At 44.5% G+C, this 23,045-nt stretch overlaps 1 protein-coding gene across 1 annotated transcript; it reads left to right on the top strand.

Moving 5' to 3' along the window:
• On the top strand, positions 1,512-7,383 carry LOC110392824 (regucalcin-like). The gene is made up of 6 exons (XM_021385189.1): positions 1,512-1,950; positions 2,225-2,407; positions 3,982-4,197; positions 5,224-5,355; positions 5,579-5,733; positions 6,787-7,383. Exons 1-6 carry the CDS (start codon positions 1,785-1,787, stop codon positions 6,835-6,837), a joined length of 903 nt encoding a protein of 300 aa, XP_021240864.1. The 5' UTR covers positions 1,512-1,784; the 3' UTR covers positions 6,838-7,383.

The following is a 23,045-nucleotide window of genomic DNA, read 5'->3' as shown; positions in this document are numbered from 1 at the left end:
AAAATAAAGTCTGGGAAGCCACCCCAACACACCTTTTTGTCACCTGAAATGCTCATTTGCCCCTAAATTTGTGATGCAGCGTCTCTCTTCCTCTCCTGCTCTCATGACACAAGAAAACACTGAGCAAGGACTTTTCCCATCGTATGTTGTGCTGCTCGGCCCGCGCCTCGCCTGCTGACTGCATGGAAAGCACGGCCGGCTGCCTGCCCGCTGCTGATAACATCAGCTCTTACTCATTTTTAATCAGCTCTGAAAATAGCAGCCAGTTTCATGCTGGAAAAGAGGCATCAGCCCCGGTCCTGCAATCCTTTCCTCAGCAGGTGTGTTGTTTTGATCACCTGCGGAGTTTCGCATTGGTGCCCTGCAGCTTGATGGGAGCGCTCAGCAGCTAGGCCTGGGGAAAACGGTGCTTACAATTCCTCGCTGTACTCGGCTGCTGTTGCGCTGTACCTGCGTTAAAGCTTCAGCTGTCCGTCGCCTTACGCAGAGCTTTGGCTTGAAATGAAAAAGGAAATGATGTGTGCTGGCAGAGGAGGGAGAAAAACAGCAAAGGAGCCTTGTAAGGCCAGTTATTGACTTGTCCTGGTTTTGTTTTTCATTTTAAAGTGGATGTTTTGACATTAGTTTTTCATTGCTAAGAGGAAATAGCGCGTACATCCTCCCAGCTCGGGCAGCTTTGGGCAGTTCAACTCAGAAAACAAGTTAAAGACGCCTGTCAGCCACTCACTCTCAGAAGGGGTTCAGGAGGCTGAAATGCTAATGATATTCCGCAGAGGGGACACAGCGGGGGTGATCGGGGTGTTTTTAGCCTCACAAGAGGGGAGAATATGGCAGGATTCGATGGTTCCTGCTTGGAACTGCTATTTTTTTTCCACGTACTCATCGCTGACATGTTTGTGCTGTGGCCCGCAGCTGTGAGGTGCTGCACAAAATGGGATTTTAGGAGGTTCTTTTTTCCCGGCACTTCACAGTGTATTTAGATTTGTACTTCAGGCACGATGTCGCCTGCATCTTCCTCCAATGGAGTCTGCTGTCAAAGCGGAGACCTGGAGATGCTCTGTATATATTGCATATAGAAGGCATGTGGACATGGCAGTTGGGCAAAGAACCAGTGAGGTCGAATAGCTACCGCCCCGCACCCTGATGCATACATACAAAATCACTTCTTAGCCTGTGTGTTGGCCTTGCACTCTCAGAATCTTCTTCGGACACTGTTTCTGGGGAGGGAAGGATATATTCTAGGGCAAAACCAATTGGCTTAACCTCTCACTGGGACCAGAGAGCAGGAATGGTCCTTGGCTCCCAAATGTGGGCATTTTTGCTCATGGTGATTACTGGCTCTTCCCACTTTTTTGAAGTGTATTAGCGCTAATTAATTATCTGCAAATCTTATCCTCAGCTCACCTGCTGGGAAACAATGCCTGCAAAACAGTAGTAGGCTATAGGAAGAGCGTTGTGTCAGGGTCTGGCCGGCTCCCAGGGCACATCTCTCATCTCTGGTGGGTGGGTGCAGCAATGGCACCTCCATCAGCGCTGATTGTGGGAGCCAAGGCCCCCTCTGTTTTGCAACAGCTGCGTAAAGGAGGTGATTGCTCAAACCAGGGCAGGTAGGATAAAACCAGAGGCCACGGAAATGTCACAGGAGCCTCCTATATTACTCCACTGTGTGGGATTTGAGAGGCTTTGCCGATCATAAATTCCGCTTTTAAGCATTGTCGGTGTGAAAAATGCACGCAGCGAGAGCTTTTCATTAAATCAGTGACCGACTCTCTTCCCTTCAGGCCATGTCCTCCTCCATCAGAATTGAATCTGTCGTGAAGGAGAAGAACCGGATGGGAGAATGCCCTGTCTGGGAAGAAAGGGAGAATGCACTCGTCTACGTGGACATTAACGCCCAGAAAGTCTGCCGCTGGAGCGCGGTCAGCCGCGAGGTGCAGTGCATGTCTGTGGGTAAGAGGGCACCGCCATCGTGGGTATTCACTTGTCTCAGGAGTCTCCTCTGTGTCTGCAGAGGGAAAGGTTTGGTCCCAAGGGCTCGAGGACCAAAGATGTGGTCCTCGAGAGAGGAGGATGTTGCAGAGGTGACTGGAGAAATGTTGCCTTTGCTCTGTTTTCATCAGCTGGGCCTTTCCTGGGCCAGGGATGCCCTTGGAGAGGTGGGGGGACTCAGGGCTGCTGGCGAGCCCAGGGGTGCCCATCGTTTTGTGTTCCCTGTTGCCCACAGATGCCCGCGTCAGCTCCGTGGCCTTGCGGCAGTGCGGGGGCTACGTCATCACCCTGGGGACCAGGTTTGCCTTTCTGGACTGGGACACCCAGGAGGTCACCACCATCCTCGAGCTTGAGCAGGATAAACCCAACAACAGGTTCAATGATGGCAAAGTGGATCCAAAGGGGAGGTTTTTTGCTGGTAAGTTCCTAGCAGAATTTTCCTCTGGAGCCAAGAGGAACCAGTGACAGTGTGTTTTATGTAGTGCATTTTATTCCACGCCAACTCCTTTGTTGAGTTTCCCACAAAAACCACTGTCGGCAGTGTGAGTGATCTTGTGAGTGCTGTGCTCAGCTGCTGCTTCAGCCTCCTATCACCCAACAGAGGAGGACATGCAGTCCTGAATCCTTTGATCTAGAGGAGGGCAGGGGCTGCCCACAAGGGCTGTCAGACAGGAAGGCTCTGCTTCTACTTGGCGGATGGCATTTCCACACAGCCTGCAGCTCCTGGTCAGCCTGTGGGAAATGGTGTTGGCAGAAAGCCTCTGGCTGCTACTGGTTGCAGTGCAGCCAGGGTGCCCCTGTGCTTGTTTTCCTCCCAAGCACAGCCATCCACAGCGGGAGCAGAGAGTCGCTGATGGGAGAGAAAATGGCCTCACAATTTATCTGCCAGCCAGCTGTGTCTTCTTTCATATTTGCTAAAATCAGCATATACCTTTGGCTCCTGGTTATGCTTTGGGGATGGTGTGTCACTGGACTTAAGAGTAAGAAGAGGAGAGAAGTGGAAGAAAACATGCTTTGTACATCTGTACCTAGCTGTGCAGAGTGGATCAATGATTTCAACAGCAGGTATGGCCAAATGTTGTAAAAGTAACTCAGAAATCTTACAGGATATGAGGCCAACAGAAACAGATTGCCGCAGCTGAAAGAAAATGTAAATGCTCCTTCTAGAATGCTTACCATCCTTCATTGCAGAGCTCTCTCTTCGGAAAAGAGTGAATCAGAACTAAATAATGAGCACAACACTGAAGAATAATTTGATTTAAAAAAATCTCAACTCTGTTATTCTTTATTGTTTTCTAAGTAGCCATGTGATTTATAGCACCTATGTTTTGAGGTCACAGTAAATTTAAATAATCAAAGTGGCCTACAAAAAAAACAAGAGCACATGACACTTGCCTCCATCCTTTTCTTTCGTTGAAGGCTGTAAGCAAAACCTCAGCCCTGTCTTGTGGCTTTCTTCTCAGTCTTGCTGCCTAAGACTGAAAGCTCACGGAGACGCAGAAATTTGTCCTGTCATTGGCCATGGTCACCTCCCTGGGACAGCTCCTCTTCTCTGTCTCACCACCCTGACAGCTCCCAGTTTGCCCCATTCTCACTGCCATGAGGGGAGGATTTTTCTCCTCTTCTACCATCCTGCTGTTTTCCACATGGCCTTTACCACCCTCTGGTATATAGGGACCTCTCCAGTTCTACATTTCTACAAACTCTCCATCCTCACAATGTCTCCAGAGGTCAGCTGCTTTGTCACCGAGTGTTACTTTGGGTTGCAGATGTTTTCACTATTTGAGGCAGACTGGGAAATATATAGTATTGCACGAGAGCATTCAATATCCGATGAGTAGTAGCCAAAGTCATGAAAGCTTAAAGAGGAGTGTGACAACAACATCTGTTTCTAGGACTTCTTATTAAAAGTTAAAGGAGGCTTCTGACCAAGCGTGGTTACTGTGGGAACAAGCTTTTCCATCCTAACCAACACTTCTGCTTTCATTTCAGGTACGATGGCTGAGGAGACAGCACCAGGGGTCCGAGCGAGACGGCAAGGGGCTCTTTATACTCTTTTCCCTGACTTATCAGTAATAAAACAGTTAGACCAAGTGGACATCTCCAATGGTCTAGACTGGTCCCTGGACCACAGGACCTTCTTTCACATTGACAGCCTGGCATACGCTGTGCACGCCTTCAGCTATGATGTGGACACTGGAAAGATCGGTAGGCATGCTTTTTATGAATTCCATTACAAGTAGTGTTACTGCTCTTTCTGCAGCAAGACTGGGGGGTGTGATGTGTTGTGGTTTATCTGACAGATCTTGTATCTTGTGGTCACAGATTTTTAGCAGGCTGACCCTGATTTTTCTCAAGTTTAGTTATACTGCAGGTGCATTTGGTGAACTATCTTTTGACAGTCCTTCGACTTTGGCACTTTCAGCTGGATGGATGGCTCCTGCTTAGAGCTGTCCCCAAGGAGCTGCAAGGATGAAGCCATTTATACTGGGAATTAGTTTATGCTAGCAAGGGTGCTGTTTATTCTTGACTGCCATCTACTGGAATGCTTCAATTATTTTCACTCCGTAAATGAGAATGCAGAATTAGCATGCAATTATGTCATAGAAATGTATTTTAAAAAACAAATTATCACTGCTACTGAAGTTTCTCATTTCCGAAGGTAAAGTTATCTGAAGATGTTGGATAAATATTCACATAAAGACATTTTCTAGACAACTATTTTTTAGGTAGAAAGGAAATTCAAATATGAGCTCAAGTGATAGAACCTCATTCAAAACTCTGTGAAGTATTTTTGGGCTGTATCAACCTGTCATGCTCCTTGGGAGTTGGAACAGCTGAACTGCCGTCCCTTGTGCTCTGGTCAGTGTGACCTTGGCGTGATCATGGGTGAAAATCACACAAAATAATTGCAATTACTCAGATTGCTGCTTTCTCTGCTCTCTAAATTTTAGGAGAAAGGATTTCTAAAAAAGATTTTATGAAGCTTTTCTCTCCAAAATATGAAATCCCAGTGATCTTGTGCTGCTGCCTACATGTTTGGTGCGGGGCCCACACTGTAGTCCACGTGGTGCCCAGGCCTAATCAAAATAGGGGTCTTTGCTGGCCCTGAAAATAAGTGCAATTCTTGATCTTTGCCTGAGACAGAGAGAGCTTACTGCTGATATTTAAACTCAGGGGTGCGTTGCTCATAACGAGACACCCCTGGTGAGATGGCTCGTGCCTCTCCTGCAGCCTGCCCCAGACTCGTGTACCACTTGGAGGAGGAGGAGCAGATGCCCGATGGGATGTGCATTGATGCGGAGGGGAAGCTCTGGGTGGCCTGCATCGATGGTGGAAGAGTGATCCGTGTTGATCCGGAGACAGGTGAGGCCTGCCCCAGCAGAGCCCTGCATGTGGGGCAGCCTGCCTGAGCAGCTGGGCCTCCAGGGGCACCTGTGGAGGAGACCTCTGCCTGAGCTGGGCTCCACTGGGAGGGCAGTGGCTTCTGAGTAAACACCCGTAGCTGTGCCACCTTCACTCACGGTAATTTCACATTTGCATCCTCCTTGTGAAAAGGGAATTGGAAACTGTCTCATATTTTTCGCAGGAAAAAGAATCCAAACTGTGAGGCTGCCGACTTCAAGGATCACCTCCTGCTGCTTCGGAGGGAAGGACTATGCGGAGATGTACGTGACGTCTGCCTACGATGGCCTGGACAAGGCCACCCTTGCCAAGGAGCCTCACGCAGGAGAGATCTTCAAGGTGATGGGATTTGAGATCTTTCTGTAAATCAGACCTCTCAGGCCTGCAGCTCTTATGTTTGCCTGTTTATATAGCATGTTCTGTGATATACTGTTAGGAAATAGGTCTTGCTCCTATTTATTACTACAGTTTCATCAGTTTTGGGAGTTCTCAGCTTTAAGTTGTGCCAATATATCTAAATATTTCCATCACAACTTGCTCCTTTAAAAATTAAATGCTTACATTCACCAGGCAAAACTTTGCATCCCACCCCCCCAGATTGTGAGATTTTTTTTTGGATGTTAAAAGTGGGCTCTACATTTTAAATAATTAAAAATCCATATTTTTTTCCAGGGTTCTTGAATCCAAAGCTTTTTTCTGTCTTCATTTTTCAGTCCATCTGCTCTACAACTGCAGTTGCTATCATTCCCTGGAAGTTGACCATAGCATAAAAGGGCAGGGCTATTTGTGAGGGAAATGGAAAAAAAATTAAACTGTATTATCAGTTTGGCAATCGATGAAGACATGTTCCGGGAGAGATGGGGCTCTAATCTGGGATCTGAGTCCTTCTAATGGACAGAAGTGGTTGGAAGAGATTTCCTATTGATGAGAACTAGTACATCTCTCAAGCAGCAGAGTTTAGGAGGCTGCAAGATAATTAAAAACCAAAAGGTCATTATGAACCTTTTCTATCTCCCTTCCTATAAAAGGGAATTGGTATTTTCCAAGCTCACATTTGTCTTGCCTGGGCAAAGCCATTTAAAAATTACCATGACTTGTTATGGTAAAACAGTACCACATGTAATGGTCACTGATAATGTTTAAATTACCAAAATTAATGACTAGTGCTTAATAATCTTAAAGATCTTAATGCTAAAAAGATTCTAAAGAACTCCATGTAATGACTCTTCTTTGTCTCTTCTTAAAGCAAGAGACTCTTGATGTAGGGATAGGTTGCTATGATATTTTTTCAATAACACTTGAGTGTTTCCATTGTGCTCAATCATAGATTTATCTTTTTCCTTTCTTTTCTTTCTTTTTTTTTTTTTTTCTTTTGTTCTTTTTCTTTGACAGATAACAGGCCTGGGTGTTAAAGGGATCCCACAGCATTTTTTTGCTGCTTAAAAGTCACCACTAAATAACTAAATAACAAATGAGAAGTGCTTGCCTCTTGTAGTTATTCTGGCAAGGAGAAGTCCAAAGAACTACAGAATTCATCCTGTGAGGATTTCAAAACCCATGATTGAGAATGTGCTTATTTGGAACTGAAGATATTCCTTCTACTGTGGGCCTGTGGCAGGATACAGTAGGTTAGAGAGGTAAAGTGTTACAACTTGATATCTTTTGTGACTTTACATAAATCTCTTTGAGCTTGAGCTTAGGTTTTTTTTTGAGCTTACTGATGACCAGTTCTGGATTTTCATGTCTCTGTGGCTCCTGAAGCAGATCTGGCTCCTGGTTTGTCTCTTCATGATGCAAGAGAAAGGATATGGCAGATGTTAATACACATTTTTAGAGTGATAACTGGAACTGCTCCTTTGCTGTGGGATTTCATCCCTTATTTGGAGTTACAGGCTCCAATTTTAGGTCCTAGCCTGTTACCATTTGCTTTGTCACAAACTTTTCTGTCTTGCCTTTAGGCCATCATTCATGCCTTGAAAATAAACTACACAACCACATTTAAAAGGTGTTTATGGATATATTTCTTTCTGCATTCAGTTATTACCATGAAAATGCTGAGAAACCACACACAGTTGGTTTGCAGACAGGTTGTGAGTTACCAGGATCATAGAATATAGCCCATGACACTGAAAACCAGACTTGTCCCACCAGAGGTCATATTTGCACATGGATGTATGGGACTTCCCTTTGCTTCCTATACCTTCTTATTGCGTGTATGGCTTCAACTTCTTATTGCACTCAAGGCTTCTCTCTTCCTCTCCTGTTACAAGTCTTGCTTTTTCCCTCCTCCCTTTAGATTTTCTTCTCTTCCCTCTGAGTTTCTCTCTCTATTTAGAATAATGTCACTTTTGGTCAGCATTCTTTTGTCTCTTTGTGGTCTATATTGCTCATTGTCAGGTTCATATGAAATCCTTCTCGCTGCCTTCAGTGGTGTATACATCTGCCCAGGTTCTTGGTTGCACTACCCTCACTTCCTCTTTCCTCTTGAGGAGGGCAATTGTGTTTTATTGACATTTCTCCCTTTGCCTGACATGTGCAGAGTGTTCTTCCACACTAATGCCTACACCGATGCTGAGACTGGCTCCTCAGGATGCATGCAGGAGACCTGCACCCTACCCTTACCCCTTACATGAAAGTAGGATTCTGCTTAAAATGCAGAAAATTGAATCATTTGAAAGTGTTATGAGCTGAACAAGACTGTTTAAATGCGCTACATGCATTTAACATCAGGGAAAAGGAAGTTTGCATTTTTCCATGTCTATTAGGCAGAGGCGATGTTATGTATAGTTTTTGAGTTGAACTCCTTCTTCCAAAAAACTTTCAGCTAGAAAATTGAACACTCCAAGGACTTGTTTTGGAGCTGTCCAAAGCCAAGCTGGGCAAACTGGAGTGAAAAATAACATCCAGTTTTCATGACAAAATGTGGAAAATATCAGTTTGCTGAAACCTCAAGTTGGTTTCAGTGCTTGGCTAGTTACTTCTGCCAACTTGGTATGTTGCTCATTTTAAAGCATGTTTTCTCACTGAAGTGAGAAACGTGCACTGTTTGGCTGTTATTTTCACTGAATTTATTTTAAAGACGGTAGTAGATCTTAACCACAACATAGGCCATCATGATTTCAAGGAGATGTATTTTTAAGAAATGTGCATTCAAAAATTAAAACTGAATCTGCTCAGAGGGGGATTTTAGAATATTTGTTGTAAGTTTATTGGTTTTGCTTGAGAATGAGAGAGAGGCAAAGGAGGCATCAGTAATTTGGGGATCATACTGTGAATTCTTCCCAATTGTTCAATATTTGTCAGGTAAGATAGTTTTTTTTTTTGATACTGTTCTTCATTCCAACTCCAACAGCATCTGCCAAGTGCCAGGGATTTCAGGATCCGTATTGACTTGGTTGAAGAAACTCCTGAATATGGGGCTTACCCAAAGGCAGGGAGCCAGGTCCTGCCCAAAACCTGCCCACTCTGAGACAGTGAGTAATGGAAGAGAAGCTGCTCACCTCATTCTACTGCTTCTACTATAAGTCCTACAGGCAGGACAGAAGCAGTACTTTGCATGTCAGCAAGTGAAGTGCACTTTGCAAAAAGCTGACAGATGTGCCTGTGTGAAAACAGTGTCATGGAGAGGTGACAGGGGGGTCTCAGTGTTTCCTGGGCTTCTGTAGACCTGGGCCCTGACAAAAGTATCCTTTTCTTGTATAACTCTATGGCCTGCAGTTCATTATCCTGTGAGCAGGAGCTGATTATACCACAGAGGTACAGAAAGCACAAATCAAGGTGCGTTGTAGAGGATATTTAACTGAGAACTATGCTGGATTCATTGTGACCCATTTGATCCCAGCTGGGGCATGGCTCTGTCCCATTGAAGGGACAGTGGCTCTGTCCCATTGAAGGATACAGCTTTGTGGGAATCTGCTCGATCTCAGGAGGAGCTCCAGAAGCTAATTTTAGGAAAAGCTTAGTACACATACAACTTTTCATTGAATCAACCCATTTTGATCTGTCTTTTGTTTGTGTATCTGTAATTACTTTCTAAGGAAATGTTTACTTCCATTGTGTGAGAATACTTGAGACCTGTAGATAGCCAGTGAGATGCAGCTTTTGCATTGCATTTGGTATCTGCATACTGCCTGAAAAGACAGCACATAATACAGTTTCAGGTCCTTAATGCTGACAGTTTCCAATGTTACTAAGAGGTCAGTAGTACTCATAGTTTATTGGATCAGATGTTCCGTGTCTTTTTCTCAGATGTTTGGCTCTTCCATCATTGTTACTCAAAGCCTTGAGTTAGCTCTCAGACACTGCAGTATGAGCAGGGAGAAAGTAGTTGATACCTTGGTAGGAGAATCCTCCAGATAACCCATGCATGGAACAGCAGGGAAACTGCAATTAACTGTTTGGAAGTGTCAGACAGTTTCCACAAAGTGGTGTGCAGATCACCCCTACATTTGGCTGGCTTCTCCAGAACCAGCATCCCTCCAAGCACTTTTGAATGAACCAAGCTGGGCTGATTTCTTCCTTTCAGAACATGTAAAGTGCACTGCTCCCTTATGTGTCAGCCTGGGGGCCTGCTGACAAGCAGATCAGGTACAGGGCTGTAATCAGGCAGAGGGTAGGTCAAACTCCAAGTCCCAGGACAATGTTTATCCATTCTGAAGGGGGATGTGATGTGGGGGAGGTAAGTGGTATATTTGACCCCTTCAGATGAACTGGGTCACAGTCATGAAATAAATTTGGGATCAGAGCGCCATAGAATCATTCTAATGGCTTAGGTTGGGAGAGACATTAAAGGTTGTGCAGTTCCAACCTCCTGCTGTGGGCAGGGCTGCCACCCACCAGCTCAAGCTGCCCAGTGCCCCATCCAACCTGGCCTTGAATGTTTTCAGGCATGGAGCACCCACAGCTTCTCTGTGCAGCCTGTGCCAACTCCTCACTGCCCTCTGACTGAAGAATTTCCTCCTACCATCTAACCTAAACTTCTCTTCTTTTAGTTTAAAGCCATTCCCCTTTGTCCTGTCACTATCTGCCTCTATAGAAAGTTGGTATCCCTCCTGTTTATAAGCTCCCTTGAAGTACTAGGAGGCTACAGTGAGGTCTCTCCAGAGCCTTCTCTTCTCCAGGCTGAACAAGACCAGCTCCCTCATTGTGTCTTCATAAGAGAGGTGCTCCAGCCCTCTGATCATCTTTGTGGTCCTTTTGACCTGCTCCAGTTGCTCTGCATCTTGTGCTGGGGTCCCCAGGCCTGGGCATAGTGCTGCAGACGGAGCCTGAAGAGGACAGAGAAGAGGCGGACAATCCCTTCCGTCTCCCTGCTGGCCATCACTCTTCTGATGCAGCCCAAAATACAGTTGCCCTTCTGGGCTGCAAGTGCACACTGCTGGCTCATGTCCAGCTTTACATCCACCAGGACGGAAGTCCTTTTCCACAGGGGTGCTCTCAGTGAGTGCTCCCAGTGTATACTTGTATCTGGGATTACACCGACCCAAGCCTTGCTGAACCTCATTAGGTTCTCGTGAGCCCACTTTTCAAGTCCTTCCAGATCTATCTGGATGGCGTTTTCTCATGTATCAGTTGCACCACGCAGCTCAGTGCCATGAAGAGAGCTTTGTCTGCTAAGCTCTATTGAATATATTTGGCCATTGATCAGGGTTTTCCAGAGTACGTTATTTCAGGGTGGTCATCTGGAGTGTATCATAAAACCTGTGCTAGGTGCTTTTTCAATGCTTGTTCTAGGTGATAAATCTAGGTCATCAGCAAGCATTTTCTTGCACTGCTATTTGACCTGATAATTAGTAACTCAGGGTAAAGGCTCTTAGCCCATTGCTTTTCTGACTCCTACCTTGTTCTTTGAGCTAGGTGAGTCCATACATCTGCACAAAACCAATGTGACTGAGAAATAAAACCTGCAGCTCATTCTAATGTTTGCTGAACTACTACTGTTGTTTTTTTTCCCTAGTTACAATTCCAGTAATTAAGCAGCTGGGGGTTCTTATCAACTAAGGTGTTAAATGCCTTCTGGCACCGTACCTATGCCAAATTGGTATAAAGAACATTGAGAATTGTGCAAGATTTCCTGTTTACCCACTCTGGAGAGGAATGTGAAGGCAGGATGTTTGGAGGATAGTCAAGTGTCTTAACTTTTAATTAAAAAGTAGGAAATATATGCAGATAGTTCATTTAATAAAAAATATCCAATTATTTACAGAATTGCCTACCCACTAAGCTCTGCCAGAAAAGGAAGGTGGATTGTTTTGAAACAATTTGCTCATGAGAAATCCTTGCTGCTCTCGTATTTTTCTTCTAGAGGTTCCCTGGGCATGCAATCCAGGCCCACTGGTTTGTAATTCTCTAGCCACTCCTTCCCCTATCTCCAAGGGGAAATATTGTGTGCGTCACTCGAACTCCAAGGTTGGAGTGTACTGGGATCTCTCTCAGCTTAGCAAGGCCTCCCAAACTGAAGAAATGATGAAAGATGAATGTCTTTTTGTTGCTCAGAGACCTGCTATTTCACTTTTTAGATTTCAGAAATTATCATTTTATGATTTTGCTTCTTAAAAAAGTGTTTACTGAAAATCATGGTGGGGCTATGTTCTAGCCTTCTTAATCAAACTGAAGCTCTTTTCCTTGAGCTCAAGGCACAAAGGAAGGAGGTTTGGGACTAGGTTTATTCCCTTTGTGCATTTTGGGAACAATATGGTACCTGTAGCCCTTTGTGAGGTTATCCTCTGAGATGGCTTCTGGGTGACCAAGTAGGTGTGTTGGTGTGGATCAGCCCCACGGGGTGTGATGCGTGACAGAGGTCTGCTGCCTTTTCAGAGGTAACCTCCTGGCTGGGCCTCTCCCCTACATGTGTTGCAGGCAGAATATGAAGGAGCTTGTCAACAAGGTAGTGGCCACTAATGGATGGTTTGAACTGGGAATATTTTTGTCCTTGTGTTTTCTAGCTTCTGTGGGACAGTCTGACTAACCTGTTTTGCCTATCTGAAAAGATACCTCTTTGTGAAAACCTATTTCATCTAAACTGAGGTTTCCACATATTCATAAATGGAGCTAGGATGTGAATGAAGCTGGTTGAATATCCCAGCTGTACTTTTTTTGTTAGTGAGAGGGGAGATGGACACAAAGTAGCTGGCTTCAGATAAATTCACTAAGTGCTACCTACTGCAAGGAAGTAAGTCCTTGACAGAACAAAGAGGCAGGTGCCCTGGGAAATAAATTGGCTTTGCACAGTTTGTTTATTTTACCTTGACCCTATCATGCTCCATATTCATATCAGTGTCAGACTTGCAAGCATATCTTTGAATACAGATCTTTACTACCTCCTTGCTGTTATCACTCTGTGTCAATGTGGATTGAGATTGCAGAGGGTGATAATGCACAGCCTGCAAAGGAGAGACATGGAACTTTGGCCTGCCTTGCCAACTAACTCTTTCATCTACCTGAAGAGAGATGATGGTGAAGGAAAAATCTGAACCAATGCTTTTGCGAGGACATATCCTCTTCCTTAAAACATCTCAGGCCCAAACAGTTAGGCTGGTCCACAAGGGACCCGTCTGTAGTTAATGTGGAAAGGAGTATTGGTGCAGTGTGTGGAATTCCACCTGTCATCACTGTTGAGGTGACATGATCACATAAGAAGTTTAGAGCAGTGATGGGCAGGCTACAGGAAAGCCAAGGAATGTGAGATTGGACTGGAGCAGATAGGGAAAGCCTTGCCTGTCTTATAAGGTGCTGGTTTTAGTTTTGGGATGCTGGGCATCTTGGGAAGTGTTCTCTGATCAGAGAGTATTAAGATTTTCTCACGGGTAATGAGAGTGTACACAGACCCCAGAATCTTTCTGTATTATAGGTACTATCAGCTCCTGGTAGAAAGCCTGCTCCTTAGCCTTCCTCCTCCTGCTCTTCCCCATCTGTAACACCTGTGGGTGGGCTTTGAGCTGTTTTCTGACTATGCTGTTGGATGCTGTGTGGCAGGGAAATGGCGGACTACCTTTGGCCAGTCCTGCTTTGTGTTGTGCATCATGTATGCACCTGGATCATCCTTCAGCCCTCTTTACCTTCTCCTGCACCAGCACTTGCACACAATTCTTCGGAGCAGCTTGGGCCTGCTTCTGTGATGGCAAGTCAAGACAGCCAATACTGCCACAAACATTGGAAATATGACATAAAATTTCTTTTCAGTGCATTTGCAGAAAGGTTGAAGCAGGTTCTTACTTTCTTTTAGGAAATATAAACCAAGGATGAAAGCTGCAGATGATTTGGGATATTGCTATGGAGAAAAGGAGTAGAAAAACATGCAGTTTAGCTTGAGATGATACTATGGGATTTTAGAGACAGGTGTTTTTTGTTTGTTTGTTTGTTTGCTTTTTTGAGTGATTCGGCATAAATTCCCTCCCAAAAAGTAGAGTGCTATGGACAAACTTGCCTGTAGTATCTTGGCTTGAGGAAGGTTGTGTTTTTGCTGGCTTGGAGAAATTTGACATCTGGAATTGTGTCTTACAGTGTGGGATTCCTTCACTATCTCATAGGCAGTGCTCCTGGGATGATTGCCCACAGCTGTGTGCTCTTGTCCCCTCTGTCAGACCCACAACTGGGCCAAGGCTCCCTCCTCATCTCCAACCTGTTTGTTTGTGGTCTTTTACAAAAGGTTATTGCTTTAAATTCAACAAATTCCTCACTCTGATGAGGAGAGATACAGGCTGCTCCAGGGTGTAACTCAGCAGACTGAGTTTAGATGTCTTGTTAAGACTAGAGGATTACACCTTTTAATTATTTACCGGCTTTGATTGCAAGAGGAGTCTTAGCTGGAAAAGTGCAGACATCAGAAGACATCTACGCTGCAGGTATTTGTGAAGCCAGATGAGGTGAATTCCACTTTAATGTTTCAGTGACCTGGACTGCTCTCTCAGATGTAGGTGGCATTGGCAAACAGGTAAAAATGACAGCTGGGAGAGCACTGAGTGATGGCCTCTCAGTACGCAGTAAAGCTGAGTGGTGACAAAGTTCTATTCTACACCCTTAGTGCTTGAAGGTCTTCCCTAATCAAGAGATTTGCGTAGGTCAGCACAGGAGTCCGCTCTGTCAATGAATAGTGGAGCCTGCCATGTCTCAGTTTATTTTCCCTTATTTGATAAGAGCTTCTTTTCCAGCAATAATTGACCCTCCCTGCAGCACATGATGTTCATTACACTGCTTGTATTAGGCTGAGTGTAAAGGACTCCAAGGAAAGCTGATACCCTGCTTACTATAGATGCGCAGAGACCACCTGCCTAGAAGAGCTGGAGAGTGATCACTGCTGTAATCTCAGCTCTTGGGTAACTGAGGCACAAACAGGATTGGTTAAGAAATCTTCAGCAGATTTGGAGAACCTCAGCAGAGCCTCATCTGTCAGTTCCTGGTCCAGCTCTTGGGTTTTGGAAACATGAAGGTTGCAGTAGGTTTTGGGAACGGGAACCTGTGGGAGTAACTGCTGAGAGAAAGGAATGCAGAGATTCATGCCCAGGAAAGATGATAACAAGCCAGAGGAGGAAAGATGGAATCTTTCCTTGCTGCTGCAGTTGTTCCATCCTCCTCCCATGTGCTCTGAATGCCAGGGAGCTCTGTTTGCAGCCACTTGCACAAGGGTGAGTAGGAGTCACCTGAGTCAGCGCTGAGTACATCCTCATCACGCGTTCAGTGTAGGTGAGCTCTGCTCAGCTTGCAGGCATGAAGCTGTCAGGGGCTGCTTTGAGGTCAATACCCCTGGAATTTGCTCTTGATTTTCATTAAGAGGCAGGCTGCTGAGAAAGGGTTGCTATTTTCTGTGTGTCCCTAGGGATTTCTCAACAGAGCAGAAAATAAACCTTCTGTTTACTTTAACGAACGGCTTTATACATTTCAAGTCTCTGCACAGTTCCTTGTTGATGCAATAACAATGTCCTAAGGCAAGTGGCAGTTCATAAGGTGCATTTCCTCCCATGCTGGTGACCTTTCTTGTAATTGGGACCACAAATGGCAATTTTATAATGGTCTCATTTGTTTTTCAGCATTTGCTTTAAAATTTTGTGTGTGGTGGAAAGGCTGGAGGAGGAATAAATGTCTACAGGTGCTACATTTACTGAAGTTCCTTCTTTTCCTTCTAAAATAGGGTGATTTTTTGTTAGCTCTTCTGTTGTTGTTCTTACAATCAGCTAGCAACTAGGACGGTTCCTCTTAAAAGATGTTACTTACAGGTATCTTTTAAATCTTTCCCCAGTTTAAAAAATTCATGATCTACAAGGTGAACTATTTTTAGTAGCTAAAATTAGGAGAGACTGAGCTATAGTGATACACTGACCTCTGTTGGTGTCATCCTTTCTTACTGAATCTCCCTCAAATGCTGAATTTGATACTTTCAAAAATGGATGATACATCTGAGACAAGACCTGAGGCAAAATCAGTTCATGATGAAGCCATGTGCTCATGCCACAATAAATCTAGCACAAGCACTCTTCAACCAAATCACAGTCCTTGGGCATAATGACACACAGTGCTGGTTTCTTAAAAATCTCAATCGGATGTTTTAAAAATGCCAGAAAATCTGGGGGCTTTCTCTTGTGCTAGAAGATTCTACTATGGACTGGGTACTGCCTGCCTGTCCTTCTGCAGCTGGCATGAGCCAGCCTGAAAAGGGAAAGTAACAAAACCTATAGCAATATTGTGGCCGATGTTGAACCATGTGCCCATGCCTGTCTCCAGTCTCATTTGTTCTGCTATATCATCTCGTACTATGTCAATCCAACATTAGTGATCAGTCGTGCCTGATTATGCATTGTTGGTCTGCAAATGCTTTCTCTGCAACATCCTAAAGCAACTTTGACTGATTATCTCCTTTACAATGCAGGCTTAATTCCTCTGGAAACAGCCTGCTGGGGGAGCATGGGCCATAAACATTAGGATCGTAGAATCACTACAGAATAGCTTGGGTTGGAAGGGACCCTAAAGATCGTTGAGCTCCAACCCCCTGCCATGGGCAGGGCTGCCCAGGGCCCCATCCAACCTGGCCTTGAGCGCCTCCAGGGATGGGGCAGACACAGCTGCTCGGGGCAGCCTGTGCCAGGGCCTCACCACCTTCTGAGTCAAAAAGTTCCACCTAACATCTAACCTAAATCTCCCGTCTTTTACTTTAAAACCATTCCCCCTTGTCCTAACATTATCTGCCCATATAAAAAGTCTGTCTTCCTTCTGTTTATACGCTCCCTTCAAGTACTGGCAGGCCACAAAGTGGTCTCCTTGAAGCCTTCTCTTCTCCAGGCTGAACAAGCCCAACTCCCTCAGCCTGTCTTCATAGGAAAGCCTACTGGAGAGAAAGAGGCAGTTCCGAGCTGCAGCCTGTCTGGTCTTAGTTTGGGAAGGAACAACTTGCTCTCTGGAGGTGCTACACAGCTCACTCCAGAGGAAATGTCAGATGAATTTCCCCATTTTGGACCTGAGCCGTGTGACTCTGATCCAAGTTTGCTTTGGATAAATTTCCAAGTGATGCCAAGATCTGATAGATGAAGCAGTCAGTGTGCTGCTGCAGAGCACAATACCCTCTGGAAAATGAAGAGTGTGTGTGCAGGGAGATGTGACAGTGGGACTTGACTATGTGAACTTGCTTGCTCTATGAGGAGCCTTCCTTTGCCATCTGCCCATGCAAGGACTAAGTACTTGGGAATTTTCTGCTTAGGAGCTATCTGAATTCCTCTCAATTCCCTGGGGGCACCTGTATGCACAACTTGGAGAGACAGTGTGTATCTTTAAGAAACTCCTCCAAAGACTATCAGGGCTACTGAGTAATGGTGGGGAAAAAAAAATCCATCATTTATTTGGAATTCCGTCAGTTTGCATGCATTTCGAAGAGAAGCCATGGCTGCTGCCCATGGGCTATCCCTTGGAGGTATGTTTTAAAAGAAGAGTGCAGTAAGATACAGGCTCTTCTCCACATTTCTTACGAAGTGAGCAAAATTGTTAGCTTTTGTTTGGAGGTAAACCTGCCGAATTGAGACAAGACAAGCAGCAGTATGCAGTGACATGCCTGCTCCTGTGCTGCTAGAAGTGCAGGCAGAGGCTGCCGCTCTGTGAGAATTTCTGAGTCATGTTTTTATTTGTGTTGTTCTTAGCCTGAATTGAGAAAGCTCATTTAAGAAATCTTATGGCCTTCTACATCACTCTACACTTCAGCAAGACAATAGCCTGACATTTTGCCCTAAGTGTTGGATTAAACAGTATCTGGAGATTGTGCAAATACTTCTACTTAGCCGTGATTATCATGCCAAGGCCTTGCACAAGCTGGAGATGTCTGCTCTTGGGGTGGTTCCCCTAACGCATGCTGTTAAGTTAGCAGCTCTCTCTGTTGGCACCACTGTTAGTTGGCTCTTCTTTGAGAGCAGTGGTAGAAAGCCTAGGTGAGAGGATCTGAGGGAAGATCCACGCATCCTGACCATCAGCTCTTGCTATCAGGGCAAAAGTAGGTGGTAAACAGAGTCTACAGACAGCATTTTAGGAAAAGCAAGCTGCAAGTTTGCAGTCCTGTTGCACACAAGCATTTTGACATAAGCGTATCACTGGTCTCGGCTCTCTGAGGCATCATACTGTGGTAAGCAGAGCAATGAAAAGGAACATAGACCACTGCACAAATGTGCTCGTCCAGCTGTATCTTACATTTCTTGTAGAACAGCATGGTCCTAAGCTCTGTTTGTAAGAACAAAAGGACTTAAAAGAGGCTGTAGGAGAAAACGGAACTGCACTTCTCAGTCTTGTGCTAACGGCTGCAAATCATTTTGGGGATTTTATGTTCACTTTAATTTTAAGCATGAGGAAGTTCAGGACTGCAGAGTGTAGAGTGAGTGAGTTTTATGTATTTTTGATGGCTTACGGTTATGTTCTCAGAACAATCTTCATCCTTCTGAACATTGTTTCCCCTTTTGTTTGGCCTTGCTGTAATGACATAGCTCAAAGTGATGATCTCATTATGCAATTTGAAGTGGTAGGAACGTGGCAGCAGCATGTTCCCTTCCTAGCAGCCTGCTTGATTGGAAAATAGGGAAGTGGAGTCAGCAGGGCCCTGTTTCATTTTTAGCCATCCATGTTCTCTCTGACTGCTGCATCTTGTCTTTGTTCCATTCCAGCATGGTTGCAACTTGTTTGCCTGCCTATTTGACAGTGCCACAGTGAATAATGTATTTAAAATTTCTCATACTTTCCATCTTAGATAAAAAGCTTTCAATGCCTTCAGCTGCTCTTATCCTGAAGTATAGGCTCTTCTCTCCTGGTTTTCCAAATTAGAGGACCTGCTCAAACTCCTCTTGCAGAATCAAGAAAGAAGTTGAGTTGATTTGATCTCAGCTAGATGAATGTCATGCTAGGCGTGCTCCTTTCTCTCTGAAGATTTTCGAGGGAAGTTAGCTTGTATTCAGAACTTGCTGGGATAAAAGTGAACATACGGTAGGAGGCAAGACAGTTGTATGACAGTGTGGCTGCATATACCTCACGTGCTAAAAGGATACCCAATCTAAACATCAAGTTAGTCCAGAAAGGTCTATTTTGCACAAATAATTTTGGCTGAACTCAGCTTCTGATTTAAAATGTACTGGGTGTAAGAAAACAGGAAGAAGAAGAGATACAAGATAATGTAATTTCAAAAATCTTATTTCCTCAAAAAGAAAAAATAAAATCAAGATAGTTAACTAGTTCTGTTTTCTGTCACCAACTGTTTGGCTTAACTTCTCCTGGGCTGGTAACTAGGTTACAGAGATAATTTCATGTGAACTTTATATGAGTTTTGCTTCCGTATGGGAGAGAGACTGAAAATAAGGGTCTAACTTTGTAGCCTGACACTAAGTTTTGTCTATACCAGGGGTCCCTGTAAGAGTATCTGAGGACCATTTCAAGACTGGAAATGCTTCAAGTATATTTATAACAATGTGAATTTGTAGCTGATGGTTATGATCTCACCCACAAAAGGAACAAACTTCTCCCATCCCAACAGCACAGCTGTTCAGTTACAAAGAGTTAATAGGTCCAGCAGCGTACAGTGAGCGTGCCATCATGTTCTTCATGTGCAAGCAAGGAACAGGAAAAACTTGCATTTCAACTTGCTCCAAGTGTCCTTGCTCCCTGCAGCTTCTAACGTGTGCTGTAATAAATGCACTAATACACTCCTGTAAGTGTGCTTTGTTACGGTCCTTTATTACTGTAAATTGCTTAGTTGCCATTGTCACAATCAGTACAGGTGGCACAGCTATGGAGACACACAACTGTAAGAAAAATTAAATTTGTTTGTACAGCAAAATTTGGCAGAAAGATCATAATCCTTGGAAAAGCCAATTGCCAAGACTTGTGTAGGACATGATTTATTTATAACAGGCAGTGGATGTTTTTCCTCATAGGGAGATGTACAAAGTCCTACCAGGGCATGGGGTAGTTAGAAAAGTCAGCACACCTTGAGTCCAACTGAAAAAAAATGACTGTCAGGTAGGGTTTGGTCATGGCTAGAGCAGCTCCTCTGTACCTCCTTGTTTCTCCTTTGTTAAACACAAACAGTGGCACTCAAGCAAATGTTGAGCCCCCAGTACATGGTGGTGGCTTTTTGCCACTGCCTTTAATAGGAGGCCGTTTGTTAATGTTGTATTTTGAGGCTTGGTAAATCTGTTTTTGTGGCCAGACAACACTGCATTCTGTATGCTGCACTCAGTGGAGCTCGTAACATCCCCTAAGTAGGAATGCCATGTAACAACTTGAAGGGTACTTATTATTCTTAGAAAGTTTGGGAAAGGTGAGCCATTATTGAGTGTTTATCTGGATAGTGATGAATTAGCTCAGGCAAAATAAAGCATACCACAGACTTGGCCTGTGGGTGGGAAGTGCTAACAAGAATGTTTATATATACACTTCCAGCAGCATTGTTATCCTGAGTATGCAAGAGTGGGATTAACCTGTAGCTGCAGCCCTTGTGTGCTTGTGCAATTTTGCAGCTCTGCATTCCTGATACAAGCTTTCAGCAAGTACCTGTGGAAAGCAATCCACCAATAGATGGCTATTTTTAGGCCATGGTGACAGAAAAAGAAGACACAGAAATATATATTCAGTAGTTTATATGTATCTGTTCTCTGAATTACTGCCCTGTGGTAGCATAGGAGGTCACTGTGGCATTTTGTTACTCTGTAATAGCGGAAAAAAATATAATAAAGGACAAAGTATTTTGTTAGGTCACCTGGCCCGTTTGGAACTGCTTAATACATCATCTTTTTCTGTTGTAGATCTTAGCCCTTATTATTAGCATTGACCCAGCCTGACATCCTGAGCTCAGCTACCACTAGCCCTGCACATCTAGCCTCTGCCTCGGATGACTTGTACTGTTTGCAGAGTAATGTTCTGTTGCAGAATGAACCCCTACTGCAGGTCACTACAGATCATGCCTGCACTGCCCTAGACGTCAATCCTTGTATGCTTTTGCCTATATGGCTTGATAGATATGATATGCATGCTGAGACCAAACATGAGCACCAAGTCTACCTACATAAATGCAACAGATGTGACTTTTCAGGTCATGGAGGAGGGCTGTTTTTGCACAGAGCACCCAGTTTGTCTGACCTTTATCATCTTGTTGGTAGGGAAGTCATGTCATGAGTGAAAGACGCTACTCCAGTGCAGACTGTGGTTACAATGACTGACAATGCGAATCAGTAATGAATGACATTAAGGGGGTGGGGGTGAGGAACAAGAACAAACTTTAAGACAATATTTACAGTTATTCCCCAAAGACCCATTATGAGCCCAAAGCCATCAAGGCTTAACCTGCATGAAATCCACAGGAGTTAAAGTCTGGTTGCCTTAAAGATCCAGACACCCTTAGCTTCAGCCTTTTCCCAGTATCAAAGGTACTGGAAATGTATCCCTGAGGATGCAGATGCCTAGTTTTCACTACTGATTACAGGAATAATGTGGGATGTTGATCAAGATTGTTGGAGGACACAAGATTTGCTTGCTCAGCTTCACCATAGCGATGAATTTAAGCTGGAGAAGTCCTTCCTCCTTCTTCCCACTGTCTGACGCCAGCTTAGGAGCTGCACACAGGAAAGACATGCACAGGGCACGGTAATGCCACAGCTCTCTTCCTGCCCAGGCTGCTGCACATCATACCACCCTGATAGCTGCCTTCCTGAAGGGAAGGTATTGCTCTAAGTTGCTGATTCAGCTTCTGCATTAGGATCAGGATGTCACAGAAGAAGGTTGTTTCTGACCTTTTCCAGTTCTCAAAAAAAAAAAAAGTTCATGTAGAATGCGGAGCATGGTGAGAAAATAGTTGCCACAGCCCAGGAGTTGTCTGCGTCCACATAATTTTGAAGGATAATTCAGGAAAAGCACTAGGAAACAAAGCTTAGGAAAGAGAGGAATGCAAGGAGCAGGTTTCCCTTCTTCATTCCCTGTAACTGGAATCCTTTCTAGCAGACAGGAATGCAATTATTGTGTGTTCCCTTAGTTTCTAGGGAGCTGGGTTCTCACCATGTAGGGAATATGTTCCAGCAAAAATGCCTGGTTCTCCTCTTGCTCATATCTTAGCCTCTGAGTCTGATGAGGGAGATTTGCTTATCCCGTCCTTCAACTTCTCCTCCTATGAGGCTATCATCTTTCCTGTGCCTCCACACACTAGCTGGTCTTCTGTGGTCTCCTGATCCAGTGAACGGACAAAGCAAATTACCAGTCTGAAAGACAAGAAGAAGAACCAGTAGCTCCTCATGATTCCTGCCCCATTTTATCTTTCCTTGTCTAGCAGAGCTACCTTCAGCTGCAGGACTTTTGACAACTTGGTATTACAAAGTGACGGGTGCAACGTTGATACAACCAGGAGCCAGAAGATGAGGCAACCTGAACTAACCTGACCATCTCAAATCCTTTCCTGAAGATTTACCCCTGGGTTCTCTAATTCTCTGTAGCTGAATTTCTTGACTATGACTATATGACACAGTACTGCAGGCTTGGAGGCAACATGGCAACAGCAACCCCTGAAAAAAGAACAGTGAACCAGAAACCAACTTTGGGCAGCCCTGGGCAGACTTTTTTCCTTTGAGGCCAGGGCTGTGCGGTGACTGTCGTGCAGAAGGCCTTCCCAGGCCTTTTTACTGCCCACAGTGCTGTTATAGGCTCTGCTGTTGTTGCAAGCTTTGCTGTCATTGTAGGCCCCGCTGATGTTGTAGGCCTTGCTGTTGTAGCAGGCCAGCTCCTCACTTCTTCCTCTGCTCTCAGGAGTCATTGCAACTGCTGCTATTAGACACACAGCCTCCTCTCTGAAATATTAAGCTACCTGTTTGTTCCCAAGGACAGAAATTGGGTGAGGGTTGAGAGGATTTATCAGTCAGTCAGGGCAGGAACAAACACAGATCACCAGGGTGTTGCAAATGTCTGCAGAACAAACAAACACCTCAGATGTTGGGAATTTAGCTAAAGCTGTTGAAATGTTTAGTGGCATTTCTCTACGTTACAGCATAGGGTAAAGGTGGTGTGTAATGGCTGAAAAAAAAAAACAGAGAGGGAAGAAAAAAATCTCATGCAATATCCCAACTGTTGAAAACATTTAAAAAAAGACTAACAAACCTGGAAGTCTTCTGAAACATTGACTGGTTTGTCTAACTGAGTGCAGTGTATTTTGGGCA

The sequence above is a fragment of the Numida meleagris genome, chromosome 1 (assembly GCF_002078875.1).
Source record: "Numida meleagris isolate 19003 breed g44 Domestic line chromosome 1, NumMel1.0, whole genome shotgun sequence".
Classification (NCBI taxonomy): domain Eukaryota; kingdom Metazoa; phylum Chordata; class Aves; order Galliformes; family Numididae; genus Numida; species Numida meleagris.
Note: the sequence above shows the minus strand (reverse complement) of the source record. Positions and strands in the feature narration are given on the sequence as shown.

Coding starts and splice junctions, on each gene's coding strand:
- LOC110392824 (XM_021385189.1), top strand. CDS start 1,785: ATGTCCTCCTCCATCAGAATTGAATCTGTCGTGAAGGAGAAGAACCGG. Junction 4,198..5,223: donor TGTGGACACTGGAAAGATCG/GTAGGCATGCTT, acceptor CCTCTCCTGCAG/CCTGCCCCAGACTCGTGTAC. Junction 5,734..6,786: donor ACGCAGGAGAGATCTTCAAG/GTGATGGGATTT, acceptor TTTCTTTGACAG/ATAACAGGCCTGGGTGTTAA.